The sequence below is a fragment of the Agelaius phoeniceus genome, chromosome 6 (assembly GCF_051311805.1).
Source record: "Agelaius phoeniceus isolate bAgePho1 chromosome 6, bAgePho1.hap1, whole genome shotgun sequence".
Classification (NCBI taxonomy): domain Eukaryota; kingdom Metazoa; phylum Chordata; class Aves; order Passeriformes; family Icteridae; genus Agelaius; species Agelaius phoeniceus.
The window spans coordinates 1,697,241-1,720,837 of record NC_135270.1 but is presented as its reverse complement, the minus strand read 5'-3'; the positions used below and the strand labels follow the sequence as shown (position 1 = coordinate 1,720,837).

At 42.5% G+C, this 23,597-nt stretch overlaps 1 protein-coding gene across 7 annotated transcripts in view; it reads right to left on the bottom strand.

Annotated features, from left to right (window-relative positions):
* The window catches only part of MICAL2 (microtubule associated monooxygenase, calponin and LIM domain containing 2), a 121,826-nt gene that overhangs the window by 79,629 nt on the left and 18,600 nt on the right, over positions 1-23,597 (bottom strand). For all 7 annotated transcript variants that reach the window (XR_013182638.1, XM_077179476.1, XM_077179471.1 and 4 more), the window contains exons 2-3: positions 17,684-18,035; positions 18-225 (exon numbers count right to left, since the gene is read on the bottom strand). Coding sequence is in view for 6 of the 7 variants with exons in the window: in XM_077179476.1 (XP_077035591.1) it covers positions 18-225; positions 17,684-17,947 (472 nt within the window). In the remaining variant the exon portion in view is untranslated. The remainder of the gene's footprint in view (positions 1-17; positions 226-17,683; positions 18,036-23,597) is intronic.

Genomic DNA, 23,597 nt, shown 5'->3' with positions numbered 1-23,597 from the left:
TGCCCTCAGATACTTACTGATGTGATCAATAGATCCTGCACAGAACTTGCCATAGAATTTCTTTGCTCCCAGTCCCCGAAGGTCGTGGATGGTAAAGGGCCAGAGATGCAGCACATTGTTCCTGGAGAAAGTGTCCCTCTTCTCCACAACGACAACCTTGGCTCCCAGGAAGGCAAGTTCTATGGCAGTCCGCAGGCCACAGGGGCCACCTCCAATAATTAAACACTGGCAGAGAAAAGGAGGGGGGTGACACAGGGTTTTGTATTACTTCCACACAGTTTCCATCTTACCCTGTTGGTATGACTTGAAATACAACTGGACTTACACTACTGAGAGCACAAACAAGTCATTTACTTAAATCAACGGAATTTTTCTTGCATGTGGTATTCAGCCAATGCAAAAAAGAGGATAAACTGTGCTTAATGCAGACACAAAAGCATCTGATGAAGAGAAGTAAGAGAAAAAACAACAAAAAGCCGAACATTTTTGAGCATCTGCTTGCACATTTCTAACCCTCATTTAGCGTTTCTCAAGTGCTTGCAGCTGTTTCTCAACAGCATCACAGTTGTGTAAGAGGGAGGGGAAAGGAAGTAAGTGGTCTTAGTGTAGGCTTTTTTTATTTTAAAGAGGAAATTTTAAATCCACATTTACTAGATTTGTTGAACAAACCTGCGATAAGCCAGTGGACTTAACACTATTAGCTACTCTCTTTCAAGTGAGGGTGGATGTAACAGCCTGGTTCACCTACTGATGTAAGGAGGACATGCCAAGGCAACTCAGCAGACTTGCCCTCCTCTGCCAGGGCCAGGGAACTCATCCTGTCCTATTCCATTTCACCCAGTGCTAAACATCCTCACTTTCAGGAAAATCACACTTCAGAAGCTTAAATCTATGTTTGGGCACCCTTGGAAGAATCTCTTCCAAAACAATTACAGAGGATTCCTGCCCAAATTTTAGTTGACAGCTGTAATTTTTCACACACCAACAAGGACAGGATGTCCAAAAAGCAAACTAATTAAACCCCAAGCATATCTAGTGCTTACATTTCCTTGACTGATTACTAAAACCTGATTAGAAACAGTCTTATAGCTGGACAATGCTGTTGTTCCACATCTCCTACGAACCCCTTGCACTCCTCCAGAGCCCCCCAGCTTTCACAAAATCCCTGCTGTGAGTTCCAGCTGTGCCGTGGCTGGAGCAGGGACAGCTAAGGTGGCTCTGGGAGGACGGGAGAGCTGCCGCACAGCCAAGCTGGGCCGTGCTGCCAATCCAAGACCTTTGTGTCAGAGGCCAGACACGCTGCTGTGTGTCCCACACACAGAGCCAGGCACTGACTGCAGTTTCAAAGCAAGCACGGCTCTATCTGCAGGCTCGCTGGATTCCAGTCTGGTTCCCATTACACTGCAATTGCAGAAAGTAGAGTCATTTATTTATTTTGGTTTGGTCATCATTTGTTTTCAGATCTAACAACTTGAGCAAAAAGTATCTGGTGCTGACTTTTGTCCAACCCAAATCATAGAAGTGCAAAAATGTCTTTTTTCAATTTAATAAATAATTCTAATAAATTCCCATTAGAAGAAAAACTCCTGTGAGGTGCTTTGGCTTCGTTTAGGCAAGTGTTTTGTTAACCAGAGATATTAAAGTTAGGCTGTTGCCTTAGCCACTTGGCTTTGCTCCTTTTAAAAGAACATATTTAATTCACAATTTCAGAAGAACACTCCTCGCTGCATGATGAATATTAAAAAAAGATAAAAATCAACAGACGTAACAATATAAAGGAAGAATAATCGAGGGCACAAGAAGCCTAGCTGAAGAGGATCTTTTTGCACATGCTTCTTGTGGTTAGCATGGGAACTCTGAGGTCTGACAAGTGAGTGACTCAATTCACAGCTTCCAGTCATGTTGAGCAGGCAGTCACAAACACTTTACAAAGCAAGCCCATACATGGTCTGATAAGGTGAGGTTGGTTTTTTTCGCTTACAAGCTGCATTATACATAAATAAATGCAACTTTAAAGAAAATAAAAAATAAAAAGAAACAGCAGTCTTTGGAGATTTAGTCATAGCAGACCCTGCCAAGTAACAAAACGCGCACAGAAAACCCTTCGTTCCTCCTGGTGCTTTGCAACACACTATGTTAGCATTTTAAGGAGGATTCTGCCCTCTTCCCTCCTCCTATCACATTGACAAAGTATCTTCATAATTGCATAGAGACACCATGAAAAATGGTTGTATGTTTGCCACCACCCGTGGTTACCTCCAGAAACACATCTATCTACATCTCAGAGCTATTTGTTCTAAGATTTATTGAGGACGCTTCCTGCTGGTGTAGAATTTACTCTTGGCACTTCTTCATCTAATTTTGAAACTTCTGGGGTCAAAACCAGTACAAAATCCTTGCAAAAGTAATTCTTACTACATTTGTGTTCCTAACTTTATGAAGCAAGGGAAGGGCCCATGCCACTCCCTGGTGGTCTGCCTGCCAACAGACTCCCAGAAGAAACCTTCCTGCAGCCAGACTAGAAGGAACTTTGAATGGCATCCTATTTTCCCCTCCTGTCATCCCAGTCTCCTGGCTCATCAGGGCCTGCTTTTGGAACTAATTTCTTGCAATTTAACACAAATCATGACAGCTGGCATCACACAGGGAGTCTCAAACAATCAATCCTGAATGAACAAATGCCAAGGGCTTCTTGACATCCCCATCACCATTCACACATCAACTGCCTTTTAACAGTGCCAGATCATCCCCCACAAAGCTAAAGGACAACTTGACTTTTCAAAGCATCTCCCACAAATTATCCCAACTAACAGCTGCTGAAAAGAACAGACAAAGAGCTTTTGCATATTTCTTGCTAAAGCTGGAAACGAAGGGAGAAAGTCTTGTTTAGTTTTACAGGGCAGCTTATGAAAGAATAAGATCATGGCCAGACTTCTATAACCTGCCTGAAGGATCAGTATCATGTTGGATGTTATATCTTGTTTTACCACTGAGATAATAATACTGAGAGAAGACATTTTTCTTGGTGAAAACCTCCTGGTGCAAATGGCTGATCTTCTGCCTGCAGATGTGCATGAATATTTTCTGTCAAAAGAGAAGCTTCATTGAATTTAACATATTTCCCAAGAACAGCACCTATGTTAAGGCAAAATTACAGAAAGAATATGGGTTACAAAATTCCCATTGAATGAAACTAATGTAAGTTTCCAGGCCAGTAATAATTGCCTAGTGACTAACTTAGGACTATTTCAGCTTAAATTCATACTTAATAAGTAAAGCATGGACATTTTTGCACTTCACAATAAAACACTAATAAGCCCATGAATATTTTATAAAAGTTGTTTATTCAACTTGCTGAGTAAATAGTCTGTTTCTATGATACTGTTAAAAGGTATTGTACTCTTCCCTGAAAGATGATTGTTTCTGTATAAATCTTGTCCCACACTACAACCAAGTGCAGAACACAATGCATTGTTTCAGACAGAAATAGAACAGAACTTCACTGATTTCTTCCTTGTGCAATTTAAATGTATCAGAAATTTTCACTTATATTTACTAATATAAACACACACAGCATTTGGTAAGTCTCATAAGCTTGATTCCACTCAAGGGTCAGTCTGTTGGTAAGAGAGGCTACTTTCTCTCTCTGTGTTTAGGAATAGCAGTGCCTTGAAAATCTCCAGGAAATATTCCGAGTGCTGAGCTAAATGGCAGCACAAGTCACCTCTCCAATAGCGAATGGCTTCTGTGCCAGGCACAGGATTTTCCTATGATCTCCTCTAGGTAATGTACAAATATATGAGTCAAAATAGGAGGGAAGGGAGAGGGATACAATAGAGGCCTCTTGCAATCCCTCCTGTCCCCTGCTATTAAATCAGCAGCCTGTGAATCCAGGCACCTGCATCCCCTTGTGGAAAAACCATATGCAGTTAAACAGCTGAACACCACCACTGTGTTTAACAAAAAACACCCAAACAAACAAACAACAAACCAAAAAAACCCCAAACCAACAAACAAACAATCCCCACAACACCAACAAAAAACTCAAAAAAAACCCTACCTCAAAATAACACTCCACAAGAACCTAGTCACAAAAATCTCATCCACTATAACTGAAAGGCTGAATCTATTCATTGACCTTGAAAAATTAAAAAAACATTAGCTCTCAGCATTTAAATGCTCAAGGAATCTACCAGTTGGTAGTTGCATGGGGGTGGGAGATGCAACAAACAGCATCTCTTGGCATAGCTAAGAGCACACAAATCCTGTTGTGGCCCAGTGCATTATCCCACTCTAAATCCCTTACTCCTCTCCTGCCCAAGTACCCAAATATTAAGCTCATCTTGGAAAATAAGGGGGTGTTAAATGATGATCCACTCCCTGTACATCCTTGGGATGAAGACAGAAGCTTCAATAACTCCAGGAATCCAAGATTTCCTCATTTCTGCCTTTCAGCTGCTTTGGAGGTGAAAAAAAGGGGATTATTTTTAGCCTCCAGCTCAACAACAGCTGGACAGACACAGGCACACCCTTCGTTGTCTAATGGCATGCCAAGCCAGAAGCATCACTGCTACTGTTCAGTGAAAATGGTGAAAAAACAGCAAAACCCATCTGCCCACGTTACTGAACTGCCTTTAGCCAAACCATCACATGGAAGTTGAACTACAGGCATGGATCATGCTCCCAGAAAGCAGCAGAAAGGGGTGGCTTTCCCACAAGCCTCAAGGCCCCCTGATCATGGATCATGCTCCCAGAAAGCAGCAGAAAGGGGTGGCTTTCCCACAGGCCTCAAAGCCCCCTGATCATGGATCATGCTCCCAGAAAGGAGCAGAAAGGGGTCACTTTCCCACAAGCCTCAAAGCCCCCCGATCATGGATCATGCTCCCAGAAAGGAGCAGAAAGGGGTGGCTTTCCCACAGGCCTCAAAGCCCCCTGATCACGGATCATGCTCCCAGAAAGGAGCAGAAAGGGGTGGCTTTCCCACAGGCCTCAAAGCCCCCTGATCACGGATCATGCTCCCAGAAAGGGGTGGCTTTCCCACAGGCCTCAAAGCCCCCTGATCCTCACAAGCACAGGTGCCCTCCTCAGCAGCTGTGGGCCTGCCCACCCAGTGACAGGAGGCTCTGCCTGTAGGACACAGAGGGACAGTGCTTTGCTCTTCCATGGCAAACATTCATTTCCATAATCAGCAGGTCTGAGACCATGAGAGAAGACAACTTTCACACCGGCCCAGGCCTTTGTGCAACACCCAGAGTGACAGGGGTGCACCAAGGACTAATTTGGCTGATTCCAGAGGGTCACATCCTCCATGGATTTGGACAAGTGCTTATTAGTGATGGGGCTTAAAGTGCTGCAACACGAGACAGGCACAGAACAACACATTTTCTGGAACAGCGGCGCCCGTTCCCCTGGAAAGGCTCCAGACAAAAACAGCTGCATAAGCAGCAAAGGCAGAGGCCACCAGGAGCTTTCTCCACCACGATGCTTTCCAGGCCATCCCCTTTACTAGATATGAAAATGCTTCTGGCAAAAATAGGACTGCTCAGCGGGACATTCCTGACTTACTGACTTACAGTTCATCTCCCATTTGCAGCCCCAGATTTTAGCACATAAATCCACTGACAGCCACCAGATACAACACTGCAGCCAATTGCACCCTGAACCCACTGAACAATCAATTTAAAGTCTGAAACATCATCATGGACACTGAAAAATGAAAATCTATATGCCACTTCAGACAACATTAAAAATGTCACAGGCTGAAGCTTTATTTTTAATAAAAATCAATTCTTCGATCTTCTCCCCCAAGAAACGGGGAGAGAAAGCCTAGGAATAATTAAACTTGACTACAAAGATTATGTAATCTTTAAAAGGGTTTTTTTCTCTGTTGTACTGTTTTATGAAGCTCCTTATAGAATTAGCAAGGTTAAAAAATATGTCATTTGACAAAAATAATATTCACTTAGATGTATTTTAATGAGAAATCCTAACTCTCCAAAGGGTTATGTGGACACTTCTTAAATACACTACACATTGGTCTAAAAATCTACCTTAAAATATTATTAAGATAATACCATTAGCTGGATCTTGCTAAACAGGCATTTTTGGAGAGTGAACACCACATAAATACCACTGCTGGGGAAGTTCAGAGGTATCTGGGAAGAGCAAGGCTCACACACCCCTAATTGCAACAAAACCTTGCGTCAATGCACGAATTCAATGCCTCACTACGATTCCACTTCTGCTTTACATCCCTCCAGTATTTTACCCTTTGTACTCCCAGCTGAGCACCTCAGAAATGTGTAGCTTTGTCCTCTCCCAGATCAGTGATTGGCATAAATGGAGCCACAGCTTTATTTTTTTCCCCCTCTAAGACTGCTCCGTGGATCTGAGGCCACCCAAGCCAGGGTGACTTTGGCCACAGCTCTTTCCCAGCCCCGTGCCCAGCAGCTGCTGCACTCGCAGCTGGACGCAGCACAACCCAGGGATCAGAGGATCTATCTTTACTGCCCTCCTGTTTTATTGAGTCAAAATGCCAGAAGTGAAACATTAGCACATTTATTGCATTCATCTGGCTCATCTTTACTGGGATTTTTTTCTCTTTTTTGGAAGATAAGCTTCTGCATGGAAAAAAGTACGTGCCTTCATTTTTCCTGGATGTATTTGGACACACTTGTCCATCCATCCTCTCTGTCACATGGATATATGTACTAATATTAGACCTGTGTATTAAAAAAAAAGCTCTTTCCATAGTTTGAAATTAAAACAATGGTATGAACAACGTCTGTAACTCATATTCTGCTATGCCACACATTAAAGAGGGGCTGTGTGCACCCAGGGTGTTAGAAAGTCAAAAGTGCCTTCCATGATGCATCAGAGCTGACAGGACTTTGGAGCTTTTCTGAAGAACCCAGGTGGCATTTGTTGTATTTAAATCTGGTGACTTGATCTCAGATCCTTTAGAAGAATATGCAAAAAATACTTCTTGAAAAAATTGCAACTGACAGTCATAATACAGCAAGTATGCCTGGAAACTTTCCATTGCCTTGCACCAGTTACAGTTATCCAAAAAACCTAGACATTACTAACAAAAAAATGTTACACTCATTTCAGTAAACATATCCACCAGCAACCTGGCAAGTGCTTTAATCCAAAAATCTCCTCAAAAAAAGCACAAAATAAGCCCTCCAACATCCTTTGGAATTAAGTGTGTTTGCTGTTTTCTTACCTGCCTTTCATTGTTATCAAAACACAGGGAAGAAAAAAAGAACAAGCCTCCACCCAAAATCCAGAAGAGATTGCTTTCTTTTCTTTTTTTGGCCAGCTGCTTGAACAATCAAAATGAAAATAAGATAAACCTTGCAGAAAGAATGTTGCCTGACTCTCCCAGCCATGAACATGGCTGGCAGCATGTAAGTACCTGGCCTGTCACGCTGAGATAGTGCTCTGAGGCTACACTAAAAACTTAGCAAAAACAAAAACAAACCCACAAAACAAAGAATTCATCCGGAAACAAACAGCGATGGAGAGAGATAAAGGCACCAAGAGCCTCACCTCTGAGCATAGCAGAGACCAAGCCATGAGTCTGGGGAGCTTTGTGAGCAGTGACAGAGAGAAAATGGTTAATCCCCTCCATGGTTTCCAGGGGCAGGGGCTTTGCTGGACAGCCAGCAAAGGAGGAAAGGATTTCTCATGCTCTATGGCATCTAAAGCATGCAGGCAGGTTGGTCAACAAGCATGGCTTGATTTCAGCCAGAGCTTGGTAACATGCTTTAAATATACACCCCTGCTGCTCCAGTCTGGCCCATCTACAGAGAAACCTGGAACTTTTAACCAAACATCACAACGACCTAATAAACCAGCTGAGCTTCCACTTGGAAATTGGCTTTTTCAACTAAGTGGGGCATTAACTTACTCTGAGGGTATCTCACAGAATATTTTAAAACACATTCTAAAATTCACTTTTCTATTAGGTGAATTGTTAACCAACACCCATTTAAGGCATGGCTTTTAGAAGCCAGTCCTGAGCAAATGAGCTCATATAGATATAGACACCAAATCTGAGTCAGAATCCAGATTTTAATATTTTATTTATTTTTAAAGATCTTAATGATTTAATCCCATCATTCCTAACTCTCCTAAGCAGAATGACTGTACAGCAGTGTACATCAGCTATAGATGAGCTCAAAGTGCAATACAGTACCAGAAGGGAACAGTTCTGGGCTCCTGGAGTCCTTTTTTTCCCAGCTCATCATGCAGCCTTCAAAGTCACTGCATTTCTACTGCTGACACTCACAGACATTTGACTAGTAAATCTAAATACAGGTCCAAAAAGAGTGATAATCTGATTTTTTTTCTAGTTTACCTGGTCACTTGCACAAACCAGTTTACCATAGGTAGACAATGCCTTTACTTTTGACACTTTTTCTTACAATTTGAGAACACTAGGAATTACTAACCAGCACTTCTTAGTAACACAGCATCCAAAAGTGCCAGCAAGCAAGATGGACTTGAATTGTTCAAACAACCAGAATTAAAAATATTTACCTTTAGCACATTTTTAAGAAGGCTTCTGATAGCGGGGAAAGTTAACAGCACTCACAGAACCCACAAACCAAGCTGCTGGCAGCATGTCACACAGTGAAAAGTTAAATTTCAGCACTTCTAGCTCTTATTTCCAAAACCTTTTTTGGCTGAAAACAAGGGTAGTACATAAGCCTTATTACTAAGCAAAAGAGTCTCAAAAAATAAATATAAAATGGTGAAAAAATATAAAAAGAAGCATGCTTCAAAAAGAGGGGCAGAGAGGTGGAGACATAAACTTTGGCAGCAAGGTGCAAAACTTTCTTCTACACCAACATCCGACACAACAGAAAGGAGATAAACAGACACCAGTGTTTATTTACACGTATTAATGAGTCTGTTTTCACATTCCAGGCTGGCTGAAATGCAGATGGAGGCACCAGCCATGCTTGTTCTGCCACTATCAGGGCTGTATCTGGGCTGCCAGGCAGTGAACTTCCTTGGCAGGCAGGGCATGCAGAACCATGGCAGCAGCCCCACCAGCCAGGAATGGCTTCCTACCCTATCCCATTGTTTCCTACCTTGCTAAAGCTCAAGGAAGAGAAAAAGCAGGGAGAAGAAACCTGAGAGAAATGTCTTTGCCTACCACCGGGCGCTTGCTGATCTGCATAACTTGTTATTACTGCTCTGGGTGTGTAGTCCTTGGCAGGAAGCTCACTGCCATCTCCTGCAATGTCTCCTAATCTGAGTTGCAATTTACCCCGGAGCAGCTGTTTTATCTGAATTGTAAATCCTGCAAGGATGGCAGGCAGGGTGCAGGCAGGACAGGATCAGGAGGAAGGAGCACTTGCTGTTGCACAGGTCCTTTCAGAGCTGCTTTCATAAACCTTTCAAAGGGGCAGGAGAAGGAAGCAGCACAAGGCTAACTCCCAGCATGGCAGAGGCACATGGTTTCTGCTCAGACAGTGTCTCAGTCAGATGAACAAATCCAGAGAGTGCTGCAAGACAAGGCAGGCAGCGTCTCCTGGCTGCTTTGTCAATTGGAAACAGGGTGCCCTTGGAAAAACACGAGCTGCTCTTCAGGAGCAGCAAACGTCCAGGGCAGAAGGCAAACTTTGAAAAGCTAATCAGAACTTGATCTATCAGCATCAGCAAAATGACAAGAGGCAGAAAGAGAAATGCCACAGCAGTTCTGTGTGGCTTGGCACTCCAAACAATCCCATGGTGCTCCCCTTGGGCCTTCCCTAGCACAGATTGGGTGAAGGCATTGAAGCCTCTTCTGCTGGTCACATTCTGCAGAGCTCTGATCATTCCTGCTGCTCTGCTCTGGACTTGCTCTGCTTTATCTGCCAGAATATTCTAGCTGGGGTGTCATCTGCACTAAGGAGGTGGCTGGATCTGTGGGTCCTCATAAGCACCAGATAGTTTTCTGCAGCATATTCCCAATTTTCTCAGAGTATTACACTCCTCTACGGGAAAGTTCATAATCTCCAAGTAGCTTCTAGCAATTTTACCCTGTTGATCACAGGTTAAGATACAAATATCCCAGAGACCTGAGATGCAAACAGTTTGCAGAAACCTGGTTGCTTGTAGAAACAAATTATGTAAGTGCAGACTTGTTAGGGAATGTGGAAATTTCAAGAACCATCTGACAAAAATAACCCCTCTTTAAACAGTGTAGCAGTGAAAATAAAGCAAATTAAACCAAGGGCATTAAAAGGGAATTTCTACTTTTTCTTTTCAGCAGATACCAGCTAAACTTCTTTTTTCACCATGAATGCCATCAATATCATGGCTTTTTAGAGAGAAAACACAAACAGAAATTGTCTTGTTTGCTTATGAAAATAATCTTCTACTGAAATATTTTACATTTTCTCTTCTTGTATAGCATCTTAGAACTGTGATATTTTGCATACTATGAAAAGAATATTCAAAGCTATCTGCACTGAGGCCTGAGCAGCAGATAATGCAGAATTTTGTTTGTCAGCAGAAAGAGAGCAACCACATCCCCAAAGCCCCTGTTCTCAGGGCAGACATGGGAACCTCGGGAAGGACCTCAGCTGCAGGAGACAGGAAATTGCCTTATTGTCTGAAATCTGGGGTTTAGCAGCCAAGTGTTTAATCACTCCTTGGTAGCAAAAGTTATGTATTTCCTCACTTATCAGTACACAAACATTACCAGAGCGAGGCTGGAAGCGTAGCTAGTAACAAACCCCTAACGACCACCTTTGGCACCAACCCCGTAACAACCACAGGGGTCTCTTGGAAGGCAGGACAAAGACCTGACCCAGCAAAGCATCCTGCCCTGGAGCTCCCCTTGCCCCCCACACCAGCCTTCCTGGCGGATGGACACAGCCCAGCTGCTTCAAAGAACCAAACCCCAAAGCCCTACAGAGCCAGGGCCATGGGAACACACCCTGTGGTAACCTTTTGTTTCATTCAGACCTCATTAAGCCACTCGTGGTGACAATAGTGCTGGTTTGTGTGAAAGTAACTGTGTGTCACTCCCTGTGGGAATCTTCATAAAATATCTAGGAAATCAGGTCAGGGTGGGACAGTTTCCTTCTCTCGATTACTTGCAAAGCCATTAAGTGAGGGACTGAAAAACAGCATAGCTCTGTTAAAATACAGATGTAAAGCTACTGTTACCTTCCAAGCCAAAAAAACTTTAAATTCCACAGGCCTAAAATGTCTTATCTAGCCTGTCTGATTGCTCTGCTTTGGCCAGGCTTCATTACTTTTCATAACTGATAAAGCTGAAAAAACTGTGTGTTTGTGGAAGTGTCTCCAGGATAATGAAAATAAAGTGATTTCATTACCAAATCACATGCCAAACATTTGCTTTTGCTGATGTAATTTGGCCCAATCTCAGTTTAAAACACATCACAAAGAGTCAAATACTTTGTTTTGCTTTCAAAAAACTGTCTGTTGTGTCTTGTCATCACCCCAGCTTCTCCCTATCCCCTCTCTTAAAATCCTTGGAGAAATGAATGTGAATGCAGTGCTCAACAATTGTGGTTTCACTGCATGTTCATAGGTGATTTACTGCTTCTCCACTCATCTCAAGCAAACCTTCCCTGCCACTCATCCTCATTAGTCCCATGTTTTCTAGAGCTCTGAAATAGAAGTTGCTTATTAAAATCCTTAAAAATAATTCTACAGTGGAAATCTGGTGCAAGGCTTTAGAATCCCTGTCCTAAAAGGCAAAAGCAAAGAAGCACCAATATCAAGATCAACAGCTTGTCTTTCAAGTATACCAAACACACCTAGGTGCCACTTAAAATGTCAGTAGAATGTGGCCTTCAATATTCCCAAAAACCTCTACAGCTTCTGGATTCTACTATCCAAGCACTGTTTGTTTGTTTTTTTTAAAGAAAATACACACACACACATACAAAGCAGCTGAATGCCTCTTTGTAAAAAGCCACAACCTTTCATTCACTCAGCTTCCTAACTTGGCAGTCATCTTCTGGCTGACTAGTTCAAGTTTTGTGGACTTCACAGGAATGCTTTTTTATTAAAATAAGCAAGCTAGCAACACTATCTAATATATCTGCAACAAGTTTGGTGTGTTCATTATAAACCCTGATTATCAGGTTTGGAAATCTCCCTATTCCAATAATTATTTTGAAGAAAATAGTAAATCTGGCAAAAGGGATGGGTATTTACTCTTTATAAGATGAAAGAGGTTACAATTTTCATTATAATATGGATATTTTTTCCGTTGGAGCATAACTGGCTTTGCCTTCTTTCATCTTACAATTCAATTACTCAATTAAAAACCAAATGTTTGTCTTGAGGGATGTAATCAGTCAGGTCAGCTGAACACTCAAACTCACTGGGTTCTGTACCAGTATGTACAGCACTGGAGAAACCTGGCTGAAAATCCCCATTGCCTCTGAAGGATCAACAAATGCCAGCACTTGGGGAGGAAATTTGGCCACTTTACCTGCAGGTTCATACATGCTGGATGATTTGCTCCATTAAGAGACAAGTATTTGTTTAGCAGGACAGAGGAAGACATGAGAAGAAGCAGAGAAACCTGGCCCGCTGTGCTCATCCTGCCGATCACCCTACGGCTACAGAACAGGGCAGCACCCAGAGATACCAGGAGCTCCTTTCCCCTTCTCAGCTCTCTGGGAAGGACAGCACCAGCAGAGGAGGTTTGGTAACTCCCAAGGTATTCTTTAGAAACGGAGACAGTGTGAAAAGGAGTGGAAGGGGTATGCAGATAAAGACCATGCCCTGTTTTATTGCTCATAGGTTCACCAGTATGGTTAGAGCAGGGAGACGTGGCTCGGGCTCAGTCAGAAAACCTCCAACCCCAGCTGTGACCCAGGGCTCCTCCTCTGCTGACTCACCCCTGGCCAGCTCCCCTGAAACCACAGGCTCTCTGTACTGCTGTGCTGGATAAAGCACCACCATGGAGCCCTCTCTGCAGCAGGGACACAGATGCCACCGGGTCCTGGTCAGACTGACACACATGACAGTACCAAGAAGAGCCACTTCATCCTTATGTAAGTCCTGGAAACATGGTCAAAAACAATTTTAGAGTCATTCTCTTGCAACAAGTCTCCCAACAGGAGTTTTTGGAAGGAAACCTCATCTATTGTAAAACAAGATTTGAAAGGCTGAGTTCAGGAATGCGTAAAAGAGAGGCATCTGAGGACCACGTTTAGTGGTGCTGAGTTAACCAGCTGGACTCAATCTTAGAGGCCTTTTCCAACTTAAATGATTCTATGACAGACTTCAAGATCATTGAATTTGTTTTTTAGGGTTTTATATGATTCCATATACACACATACCTGCAAATGCACATAGGTATGGTTTCAAAACTTCTTAGCTTAATTTTATTTCCTTGCTTTATGCTAATATTGTTCAGCGTCAAAACAGCAGCTCAGACTGTACAAGTCTCCCGCCCAGGAACTGTGCCCAAGGTAGGGTCCAAAATACAGACAATGCTCAGAGGACCAAAGCTGCACCCAGGCATTTGTCCCTCCTCAACTGGAGCTTTGTCCCAGAACTCAAATACCCAGAGAGAAATGCCAGAGTCTACCACGGCAGCTGATAACTACACAGTAGCACTTCAAGCAAAGTTTTCTTAGTTCCCAAGTGTAAGCATGTACTTTGCAAAAACAGCATACATCTTTGAAAGGGAAGGCAACACCACATTTGCATGCTTCAGAGAACCAACACTCCCTCTCAAAGTAAGCCTGGGATGTTTCCATGTGCAGAAATTTCTGCTCCCCTGAAGCATGGGAGAGCCTGAATTTCGGGTGCACAGCATGAGCCAGGTGCTACCCCCGATACATATTCACACCTAGCTCAAACATCAGTGGGAGCCTCATTTACATGTGCCTGCACATATTCCTATCATTTACACAGGTAAACTGAAAGTAAATGCAAATCAAGTGCAAGTAATGAATCTGCTCCATACAGAGAGGCAACATTCACAGATGTCTTAAAAAGGCTAATGAATATACTAACACTAGCTAGATATATTCTTGTTCATTATTGCATGATGTTTTGCATGTTCAAAAATTTAGACTGATATTCAAACTGCTAACATAGGGAACAACATGCATTAAACCTTTCATGTTCTTTGATTGTTCAGCTTCATCCCCCAAAGAAACAAATAATCACTTCAGAGTCCAGCCATGCTCCTCTGCATTATTTAGTAGAAGATGAAAACCAGAGAGAAATTTTGTCAGCATAAAAAAATTGTGCTTTTTCTGCACATATTTGCAAAAAATCACAGTGTGATATCTACAGTTTTGCCTGGTTAGTACAAACTTTTGTTTCTCTCTAATGCTGGTGAACTAGGCAGGTGCCAGCTCCAGAAACAAATTTTGAACAGGACTCATTCCCAGCTTAGAAGTTCAAGATTGAAGGAAGTTTATGTTTTGTGAAGATTTAACACTCACACAGGCAGACTCCTACAGTTTCAGAAAATTCATTTCTGCCCCAGTTCTGTTCATGTCTTTCTACAGCACTCTGGCTTTATTTTGGGGCAGGTTGTTTTGCTTTTTTTCCTACAAAGAATTCAGGGAAAATAATGCTCCCAATAAGACAACTCTGAAATAGCAGTGGGTTTGAACTTCTTGAAAATTCGTCAACCAGATTTATTCATCCAGCTTAAAACTGTATCATTGTAGAAACTTTGAAAGCCATATTTGGCAGTGTTCTTCAAGAGCAGTTAAGACACAGGATTATTGTTATTTAGCTGGAGTGGAACATTCTGTATGTACAAAACTTGTGTATATTGCAATGAGTAACTCAAGCGTGGTTTAAGAGTTTACAAGCACAAAAATCAACAAGTACAGCATTCAGCTCCTAAATACCATGTAAAAAAAAAAAAAAAAAACCAAAACCCAGCAGTTTTGGGATGAGGCAGTAGATTTTCATTCTGTTTAAAAAAAACCCCAAAAAACAAAACAAAACAAAAAAACCCAAAAAACAAACAAACAAACAAACAAGAAACACCCAAAACCAAACAAAAGAACCCCAACAAGCCTCCTATGAGTCATTATGAGTCATTTAGAACCCAACTGCATCTTCTCTATCTCCTTCAAAGATTGGGAAAATTGCAAGGCCATATCTAAGAACCATGAGCTGCAGGCTCATCTACAGCATTCAAGGCCACAACCTTATTTAAAGCCTTGAAGTCATGTATTTTTTTTTAAGTGATGCCTACTAGCAACCTTGGCTCTGTTTCCAGAGCTGCAACTGCAAGAATCCACTTGGCTCATTGCTCAAGTTGTGATGGTGCTTGTTAAAGCAGGGTTTTCACTTGGGGCAGACAGATGTGCCTCGAGCAGCCCCACGGAGGTGAGCGCTGGGCACGGCTGCCAGGATGCAGCTGTGAGCTCCTGTTCCACCCCTGCAAACAGCACAGAATAAGACACAACGCTAAAATCACCAGTTACACTGCAGGTAAGGGTGCTATGCATGCTGCAGCCTAACCTCTCTGCACTGGCTGGGCTGCCAGCATTTCTGAGAACCCCTTATCTGTGAGTGGAGCTGTCAGAGCCCACCACCATCTCAGTGGCTGGGGTCCACGCTCCTCTCCCAGCACAGCAGCCTCCCCTCCTGCAGGGCCAGGCACAGATAGGCTCTGCAGCAGCCCGTGATTCACAGCCCAGGAATGTTTGGTAGATATCCCCACTGGGGCTGCTGGTCTCATTGCCAGCAACGTGAAGATTCATGTTTCTCCTGTTGAATCAGCGATGACACGCTGAAGTGCAGCTCTGGGCACGGGCCAGGCTCATGGTGAACATCTCCAAGTATTTCACGGAATATCTGGACCCACACTCTTGACATGCAGACATTCTACAGCCATTTGCACGTTGGTCGCATGTGCATCACAGAAGTGTCCATTAATTTCTGCAAATACTTACACCATGCCACTCAAAATAAATCTTTCGTCTCAAGGGGCAGTAATACCATACTTCAAACACCATGGAAGGTGTTGATTAGCTTCCTCCTTGGCAACACTGTAAAGCATTACACAGCCTATATATTTTATGCACCAACCCATTTCCACAGAATCTTCTCACAAAATAAATATTAATCACTTTGCTTAGGAAGTTTACAGAACAAAGCCTTGGCTTTGTAAGGTCGCCATTTGAGAGAAGACTTCGTTTTTACATTTCACATGGGTCTTAAAACTGCTTTTTTGTGTTGCAAACACTTCCCCAAACTTCCCACCACAGAAATTTGGACCTGGGGCTGTATGTGTATGGTGAGGTGCATGTGGAATATTTCCTAAAATTTGTTAATCATCAGACACTTTCTCATTCCTTCCATTTCCTGTCTGTTTTCATCACAAAGATGCTCCATGACATATGTTCAAGGACTTTTCCAAAGAACAAAAAGGGAGGAAGGAAGCACAGGTCAAAAAGGGAAATGAAGGGAAAAAGGAGAGGAGAAAACCAGAGCCTGCCAGGAACACAGTCTAAATAGCTGTGATGACACTCCTTTACTATATAAAACTATATTAAGGACCCTTATGACCTTAAAAAACATCAATAATCATTGAGAGGTTATGAAAAGTGAATAAAACCAGAGGACTCTCTATGTACTGAAGGTAACTTGGTGTTCTTCTCATGCATTTGAGAAGTTTCAGTCAATGATGCAAACCAGAAGAAAGAGACTTTCAACACTACCTATCTACTGAGTCACTTCAGTGATAGTTTTAATTAAAAAGCCCTTCACATTTTGGTGCCTATATATGTTATACCCCAGTATGCTCCTCCTCCCTGTTCTACCTCTATATAGCCAAGTAGCTTCTTAAAAGTCACCCTTCTTGGGACAACACTGAGCCATCACTTGGCAGTAAATGAATGAATTGCTCTTGAGATAAAGCTAGTAGAATTATTCTGTGATAGCCAGATGAAACAACTGGCAGGAGTATTTTGTACAGTTTTGTCAGCAAGATTTAGAGTGCTCGTCGGTGCACTCTATCAAAATATGTAATGCATGCTCTGTGAAAAGATCATTTCCTGTCCTCTCCACAACCAAGCAGACCATCTCTCTCAGTGACTACCACAGAGCAATTACCCACATTCTGCTGGTGAAAAAACACTACCAGGAAAGGACTTCAACCCATAAATAGAGCAGGACTGTATTTTGCTGTTGTACAGCAGCTGGAGCCAATGCCAGGTGACAGAGACAGATCCCCAGACCTCCAAGCAGCACCTTCAGAGAGCAGCTTAGGAGCTGCTGCTGAAACACATTTGGCCAGCCCTGGTCTCTTACAGCATACACACAGCTGAGGAGCCTGAATATGTTACAGTTTGTACCTTGCAAACCCCTGCTTAATTAAGCAAGTAGTTCTTGAGAGTCTGTCATGAATGCAGCCTATTTCTTCAGAAGTTTGCATCTTACACCCATTTGGTGATGAGGTATAAAAAGGACAAAGTCTGAGACAGACTGTAAAAGGATGCTTTAAGGCTCACTCTTATATATTGTGAGTTTCCACAGAACTTTCAGAAGAAAAACACTTTAAAATTTGTCTAAAACAGTCAATAACCAGTTTCAGCATATTAAAGGAAGGGTTACTGAACAGACACACTGTAAGTGATCGTAGAAACCTTGCTTCTGCAGAAATACAAGTTTAAAAGTTCCCAAGCTATGAAATCCAAAACTGAATTCTACTTACCTTAGTGTTCATACAAGACTTCCCGCGTTTATACTCTTTGTGACTTGCTCTCTTATCAAGCTTGTTCCACAAAGCTTTGGCCTTCCATGTGGTAACTCTTGATTTTAGTTTGGTGTAAAAGTTTCTGTTGTCCAAAGGATCTAAGTCAAGTTGGCGAGTGAGAATATTGAAGGCCTGAATGGTGCCTTTGCATGTTGATGCTTGTACAAAGTTTTCAAATATCTGGCCAGCTTGATTGTATTTTTCATCGTCATTTTCCTCCATGTTCTGAGAGCAGAGAATGATTAAGCTGGAGCTCTCGTGCTGGGGTACAGGTGATCAACAATAGCAAGTACTTCCACACATGTTATTCCTAGAAAAGACAAACACAGGTCATATTAAAGCAGGTTCTGCATGATAAAATTAAATCCACAAACTGCACATACAATATGAACATAATACCCCAGCATACAGTGACCAGCCTGTTGGGAAGGATGAAAGTTTGACAAGGAAGTCTCACAGATATGGATGCTTAGCAGAAAGATTTTTAAATGTAGAGTCTGATGAAGGAATAGAGATGGAAGCAAGTTTTGATATAGAAGAGAAGAATTGCTGAGCCAGTCTCACTGGATAACCAAGGAGGCAGAGGGTGTGTGAGTTAGAAGGGGTTTTTATGGCTTAGAGCAAAGGATAAACCCACCCCAAACAAGATGTTTTTACCAAGCACAAAGATAGCACAGGCAAACAAGTCAGCAAAGTGGCAAATAGAAAAAAGGTCTCAGAATTTTCCACTGCAAGAAAACTGAAAAACAACTTCTAGCTTAAACTGTACTGTACTGACTTTGAGTGATTGGAGAACAGTGACATGAATATGGTAATTACAGTAGTTATGATAGGCTATAAGTAATAGTTAAGGTATAGATTGGTTCTACTGTATGAAGATGCTCAGCAAAGAAAAGTATAGAATGCAATGTAACCTAAACCAAAGGGGCTCCTGCCTGCAGCTGGAGCTGCCAGCTGTAGGCACAGCTCTGCCACCCATGACCCTGAGCTGCTGTAACCCCTTGGATGGAATAAACTGCATTTTGGAGAGCCCCTGGAGTCCCACATCCCTCATTCAGGCTCTTACACTGTACAAGCAGGCACAAAAAGTTAGTAGCGATACCCAAGTGTCACAAACAAACATCCCATATTTGTGCTGTCATGACTTATACTCACAAAGACTGTTAGAAAAGCCCTGCTAGCTCAAGCCTACTGCTACAACAAGAACCAGCTTCACTGAGAGCTTGAGGATTTAATTTTTTGTTGCTGTTGTTCAGTCCTAGATAACTGATGTACAAACCCCAAAAGTCCAGATTTTTTCCCCAAGCAGAATTTATGTAACAGCAAGTGATATTTTGGTCTTAAGAATTCATGGAAACCTGCAGCCAAAAGTCAACATGGTTTGATGGATTTTTTTTTTTTTTTTTTTTTTCTGTGGCACAAGTTAGGGCCAAGGGTGCAGCTTACCCAGAGCAATTTAGGATTGGCACAATCATTTGCCACAAGCAAATGTAGAAAACAGGCTAAGCAGAAACATCATCACAAGTTACACCAGAACTAAAGGAACCCGAAAACAAGTAATCACAGAGACCCCCCCTTTCCCTAACACTCTTGCCAAAATGAGAAAGGGTTTGGTGCTCTAGCACATAGAAAGGAATTTTATCTCCACGTCTTCACATGTTCCATGCTGAAGTTATGTGTTTGGAGTCTTACCTTGTCATGTGCTGACAATATAAAGTAATGATGTTTGGCCTGCTAAGCCCCACTGGCTTTTCCTAGTAACATGATTACTGTCAAACTGTGCCTGATATTCCAGATAAATACCCTTACATTCTGCAAGAGCAATGCTATTCTAAATTAACACAAGTTTCAAAGAACTAAAATACTTTCATTGCGGCACTCCCTTATCCTTCTTTAACCTTGTTCTTCATCTCTAATGGGGAGCATCTTAGAGTCAGCCAAGGTCCACAGAAAGTATCCAAGTGGCTTTCACATTTTCCAAGAATATTGTTACAGGTTATGTATAAACTTGTCCTCAGAAGAAGGTTTACCTGGACTCAGGTTCAGAAATTTAAGTAATTTGCTCTTTTTCTTGCTATTAAAGAATTATCTGCCAGTCCAAGAAACCAAAAACTAAATCAATGCTTGCCTAACCTCCCACATAATTAGTTATTTTACTTGGAACGTCATCTGTTGGCTGATAGTTTCAGAATAAATTGTTAGAAAGGCCTTTGAAGTCACGCTTCTCAGTCTAACACTGTTCACAAACTATTCATTCTCTGCTTGCATTTCCTTCAAAGAAGGAAAAAGAAAACATAACCAGTGTATTTAAGTAAAGAAGAGCCCCACCATGTCTGTCTTACCATCCTCTAATACAGAAAAATATTATGCAACTTATTAAAGAGATCCCACAGGGAGATATAAGGAAGCATTTGGAATACTCACATTCCCTGTCTGTGCTCAAAATAAATAACCTTTGTATGCACATCATCAGTCTGTTGTGGGTTTGTGGGTAAAATGAATTGGCAATGTTGAGAGTTGTACATTTTTTAAGACCAAATGTCATGATTAAATGTTTGGTGCCAAGAACAAGTCAGGAAATTTTTGTTTTCCCCTCTGAATACTTCATTTATAGTACGTTTCATGCCCTCTCCTACAGAGCTTTGTGAGGTAAAAGCACAAACGTTTTACATGCCCCACCTTTCAGAAGATCTAATTTCTCAAGCAGCTGAGCACCATGAGCTCCCATTGCCTCAGAAGGAGCCCAGGACACGGTGCACTCTCCCAGCTTGGAAGCCTCTCTGGTTAATGAGCACAGCCCCAGGAGCTGCGTGTCAGCAGGAGGGAGCCTGCCTTTGCCAGCCCCGGGCAGGTGCGAGGGAGGGAGGCCCAGCATTCCCCTCATCCTGCTGCCTTTGGGAATGCAGAGCACACAAAGGGTTTAGGTCGGTCCAAAAAGGACCAACAGATCCAAAAGTTCCACAGGAAAGGCAGGGAACAACCATGAAACACAGCACAAGGTGCTACCATGAGGCTTGAACAGCTTGGTGTGCATGCGCCTCAGGATTTGAGGCCCACTAAAAAAAAATACTTAAAATCAAGGCTGAACACTTACTTTACCCAACGTTTATACTTGCCTGAGATATTTCACTAACAGAGAAGTATTCATTTTCCTTTTCCCTCAAAATAATTCCGAGTGGCTTCTCAGGGAGCGGGGCAGTGTCAGTGACACGTCCCACTGAGGGCACGTCACTGAGGGAGGGAGTGGCAGTCACACACGCTCTCCTCTGCTCCGGCATTCAGAGTCTCTGAAAAATCCCTTCACCCAGGATTCTTCTCCTGGGAAGCTGAGAAGCCTCAGAGAAAAAGGAAAACAAATTCTTATCTCATCTGCTTCTCCTGTGTTGTGCTCCCATCTGGAATGTGTTTGGAGATTGTTTACCCACAGGTGATTGTTTCATTGCATTCTGCTGTGAGTTGTTTTCACTCTTTGGCCAATCGGGGCCAAGCTTTGTCGGGGCTCTGGAAAGAGTCAGGAGTTTTCATTATTATCTTTCTAGCCTTCTGTAAGTATCCTTTCTGTATTCTTTAGTATAGTTTAGTATAATATTTTTTAATATAATATAGTATCATAAAATAATAAATCAGCCTTCTGAGAACATGGAGTCAGATTCATCATTCCTTCCTGCCACGGGGCACCCTGCAAATACAGTACTGTCACCAGAAACTCACATTCTGCTCCTCCCTCACACCTACCAGAGGCTTTGCTGACACCACAGCTATGAAACAGGGCTTCCTCTGCACTGCTTTATTAGCTCACCCCAAGACAGTTGTGTTCATAAAACACAAATATCTTTGAAAGGTAACTCTTGGTGTAACTGGTAAGCCCGTGTGATCACCAGCTCTTAACTCAGTGCCTTTTTCTGCTCCCAGAGACTGGAGTTTTATGGCCTCAGCTGTTGCCATCCAGCAGAGAAGTGGGGGAAGAGCAGAGCTAAGAGAGGAGAGCAGTATCTGAACCAAGCAAAGAAGGAAAGCAAGCATGAGGCAGTGCTGATAACAGCAGGGACAAGGCAGGACCCGCTGCAGGCAAAGGGAAGGGACAAAAACATTTTTAGCATGGAGTGGAAGTAGGTGCTGCACACACACAAGCCTGGCCTAGCCTTCCTCTGCCTTTCCACTGGGGAGGACAGGCAGGACTATCTCCAGCCATAAAACCTCCCTTCTCCAACACCACAAAGCCAAGACTGAGACTCTTTTTTTCTGGGCACTAAATCTTCTCCTCAGGAACTTCCAACACACTCCCTTCTTGCCCATACTGAAAAACTGAGGAGTGGCATTGGCATCTCAGTAGACATTTGCTCACTAGTGAAGCATTTCTCCTTGCTGTGTCAGAGGTCATATTCTCCAAAAAAGTAACATTTTGTGGTCAAAAAAGCAGGATGAGACAGGAGACTCTGGTTACTAAGGTTTCTGGATTTCTGGAAACACCACTTAATTTCTCCTTTTTTTTTTTTTTGGCATGAACACCGTGTTGACAGATGACAGAGCTGAAGATGGTGCTCTAAGTATATGCAGCTGATGGAAAAGTATGCATTTCTTTCTGAGGAGCCACTGATATTTCACTGCAGTATTGCATATAACTCACTAGAAGCAATGCAATAAGGATAAGGAGTTCAACAGGGTCATTTCTTGCCTATAATTATAAGTTTCCTGTTCTGTAACTGTCTTAAAGACTTAAGAGGCAATGCATTAACTGCTTACCTGTAGCAGAAAAATTAACAGTGTTTGGCAAAGTACTTGAGTTCCTAGAGTATTATAATTTATCCTTTTACTTCCTTCATCATATAGATCACTCTAGGGATGAAATATAGAGCCAAAAATCTCATCAAGGTGAGTATTGATGCTGAAACTGCAAATGATGCTTTTTAACGTGACTTTTAAACTTCCTCTAGTAGCACAATCCAAAAATAAAATGCATTTTATTTTAAACTTCACTGAAGTGGTGCAGAGCCCAATAAAAATTTGGGTCAGTGAAAGGAAAAGAATGAGAGAGCAGGAAATAGGCTGCACAAACAGTTCTTTTAAGTCAGAACTGAAGCATCTGTGGGTTAGACACAAGAATTGCCATTTTAGGTCCCCTGCATGATGTATTAAGCATACACAAGAACTTGGCCTTGCACCCAGCTTCCCATGGCATTGCAGGAGTCTCTGGAGGACACAAAGTACACTGGGAAGAAGAAGGGCTCCATTTCCATGGTTCCTCCACTGTCAGAAGTTATCCCTGCCTCCTTTCTGCCTCCAGCCAGGGCCAACAGGAATGTCAGATAAGGAAAGCTGAGAAGTGCTGCTCATGCCTGGTGGCTGCCCAAGAAGAAAGTGAAGATCTTGTTACAACTAAAAGGAAAGCAGTGCAAAGGAGGCAGAGAGAAAGCAGGAGTTAAAGCAATGGCACGTGCACTGATGTATCCACAGGAAAACTAATGGCTCCAGTCCTGGGTGATATCTCCTGTCAGCAAAACAAGCTCTGCTACTGCAGACAATCTTGAGAATACTGAAAAAAGCAGCTCCACTGTCAGGGCAATTCCACTAAGTACCTCTAGTCAGATGGATGTATGGAGCTGGCTCACATCTGCACATGGAGTCTCTCAGCAGCAAGCTGAGCAGGCAGTAAAGCTGACATATATGAGTCATTACAGGAAAATAACGTAACTTCTTGACAGCAGCACCATACAAATTGCTTGGCAGCAAGGTCTCGAGGTACTACCAACAAAAATTAAAACCCTCTTTTGGCTTATGTGTCCCACTGGAATGGGAACAACCCTAATTTAATTCAAAATTGAAGCACTTAAGTTCTTCCTTAGTCCCTTAATGCGCTGCTTCTAATACTTGA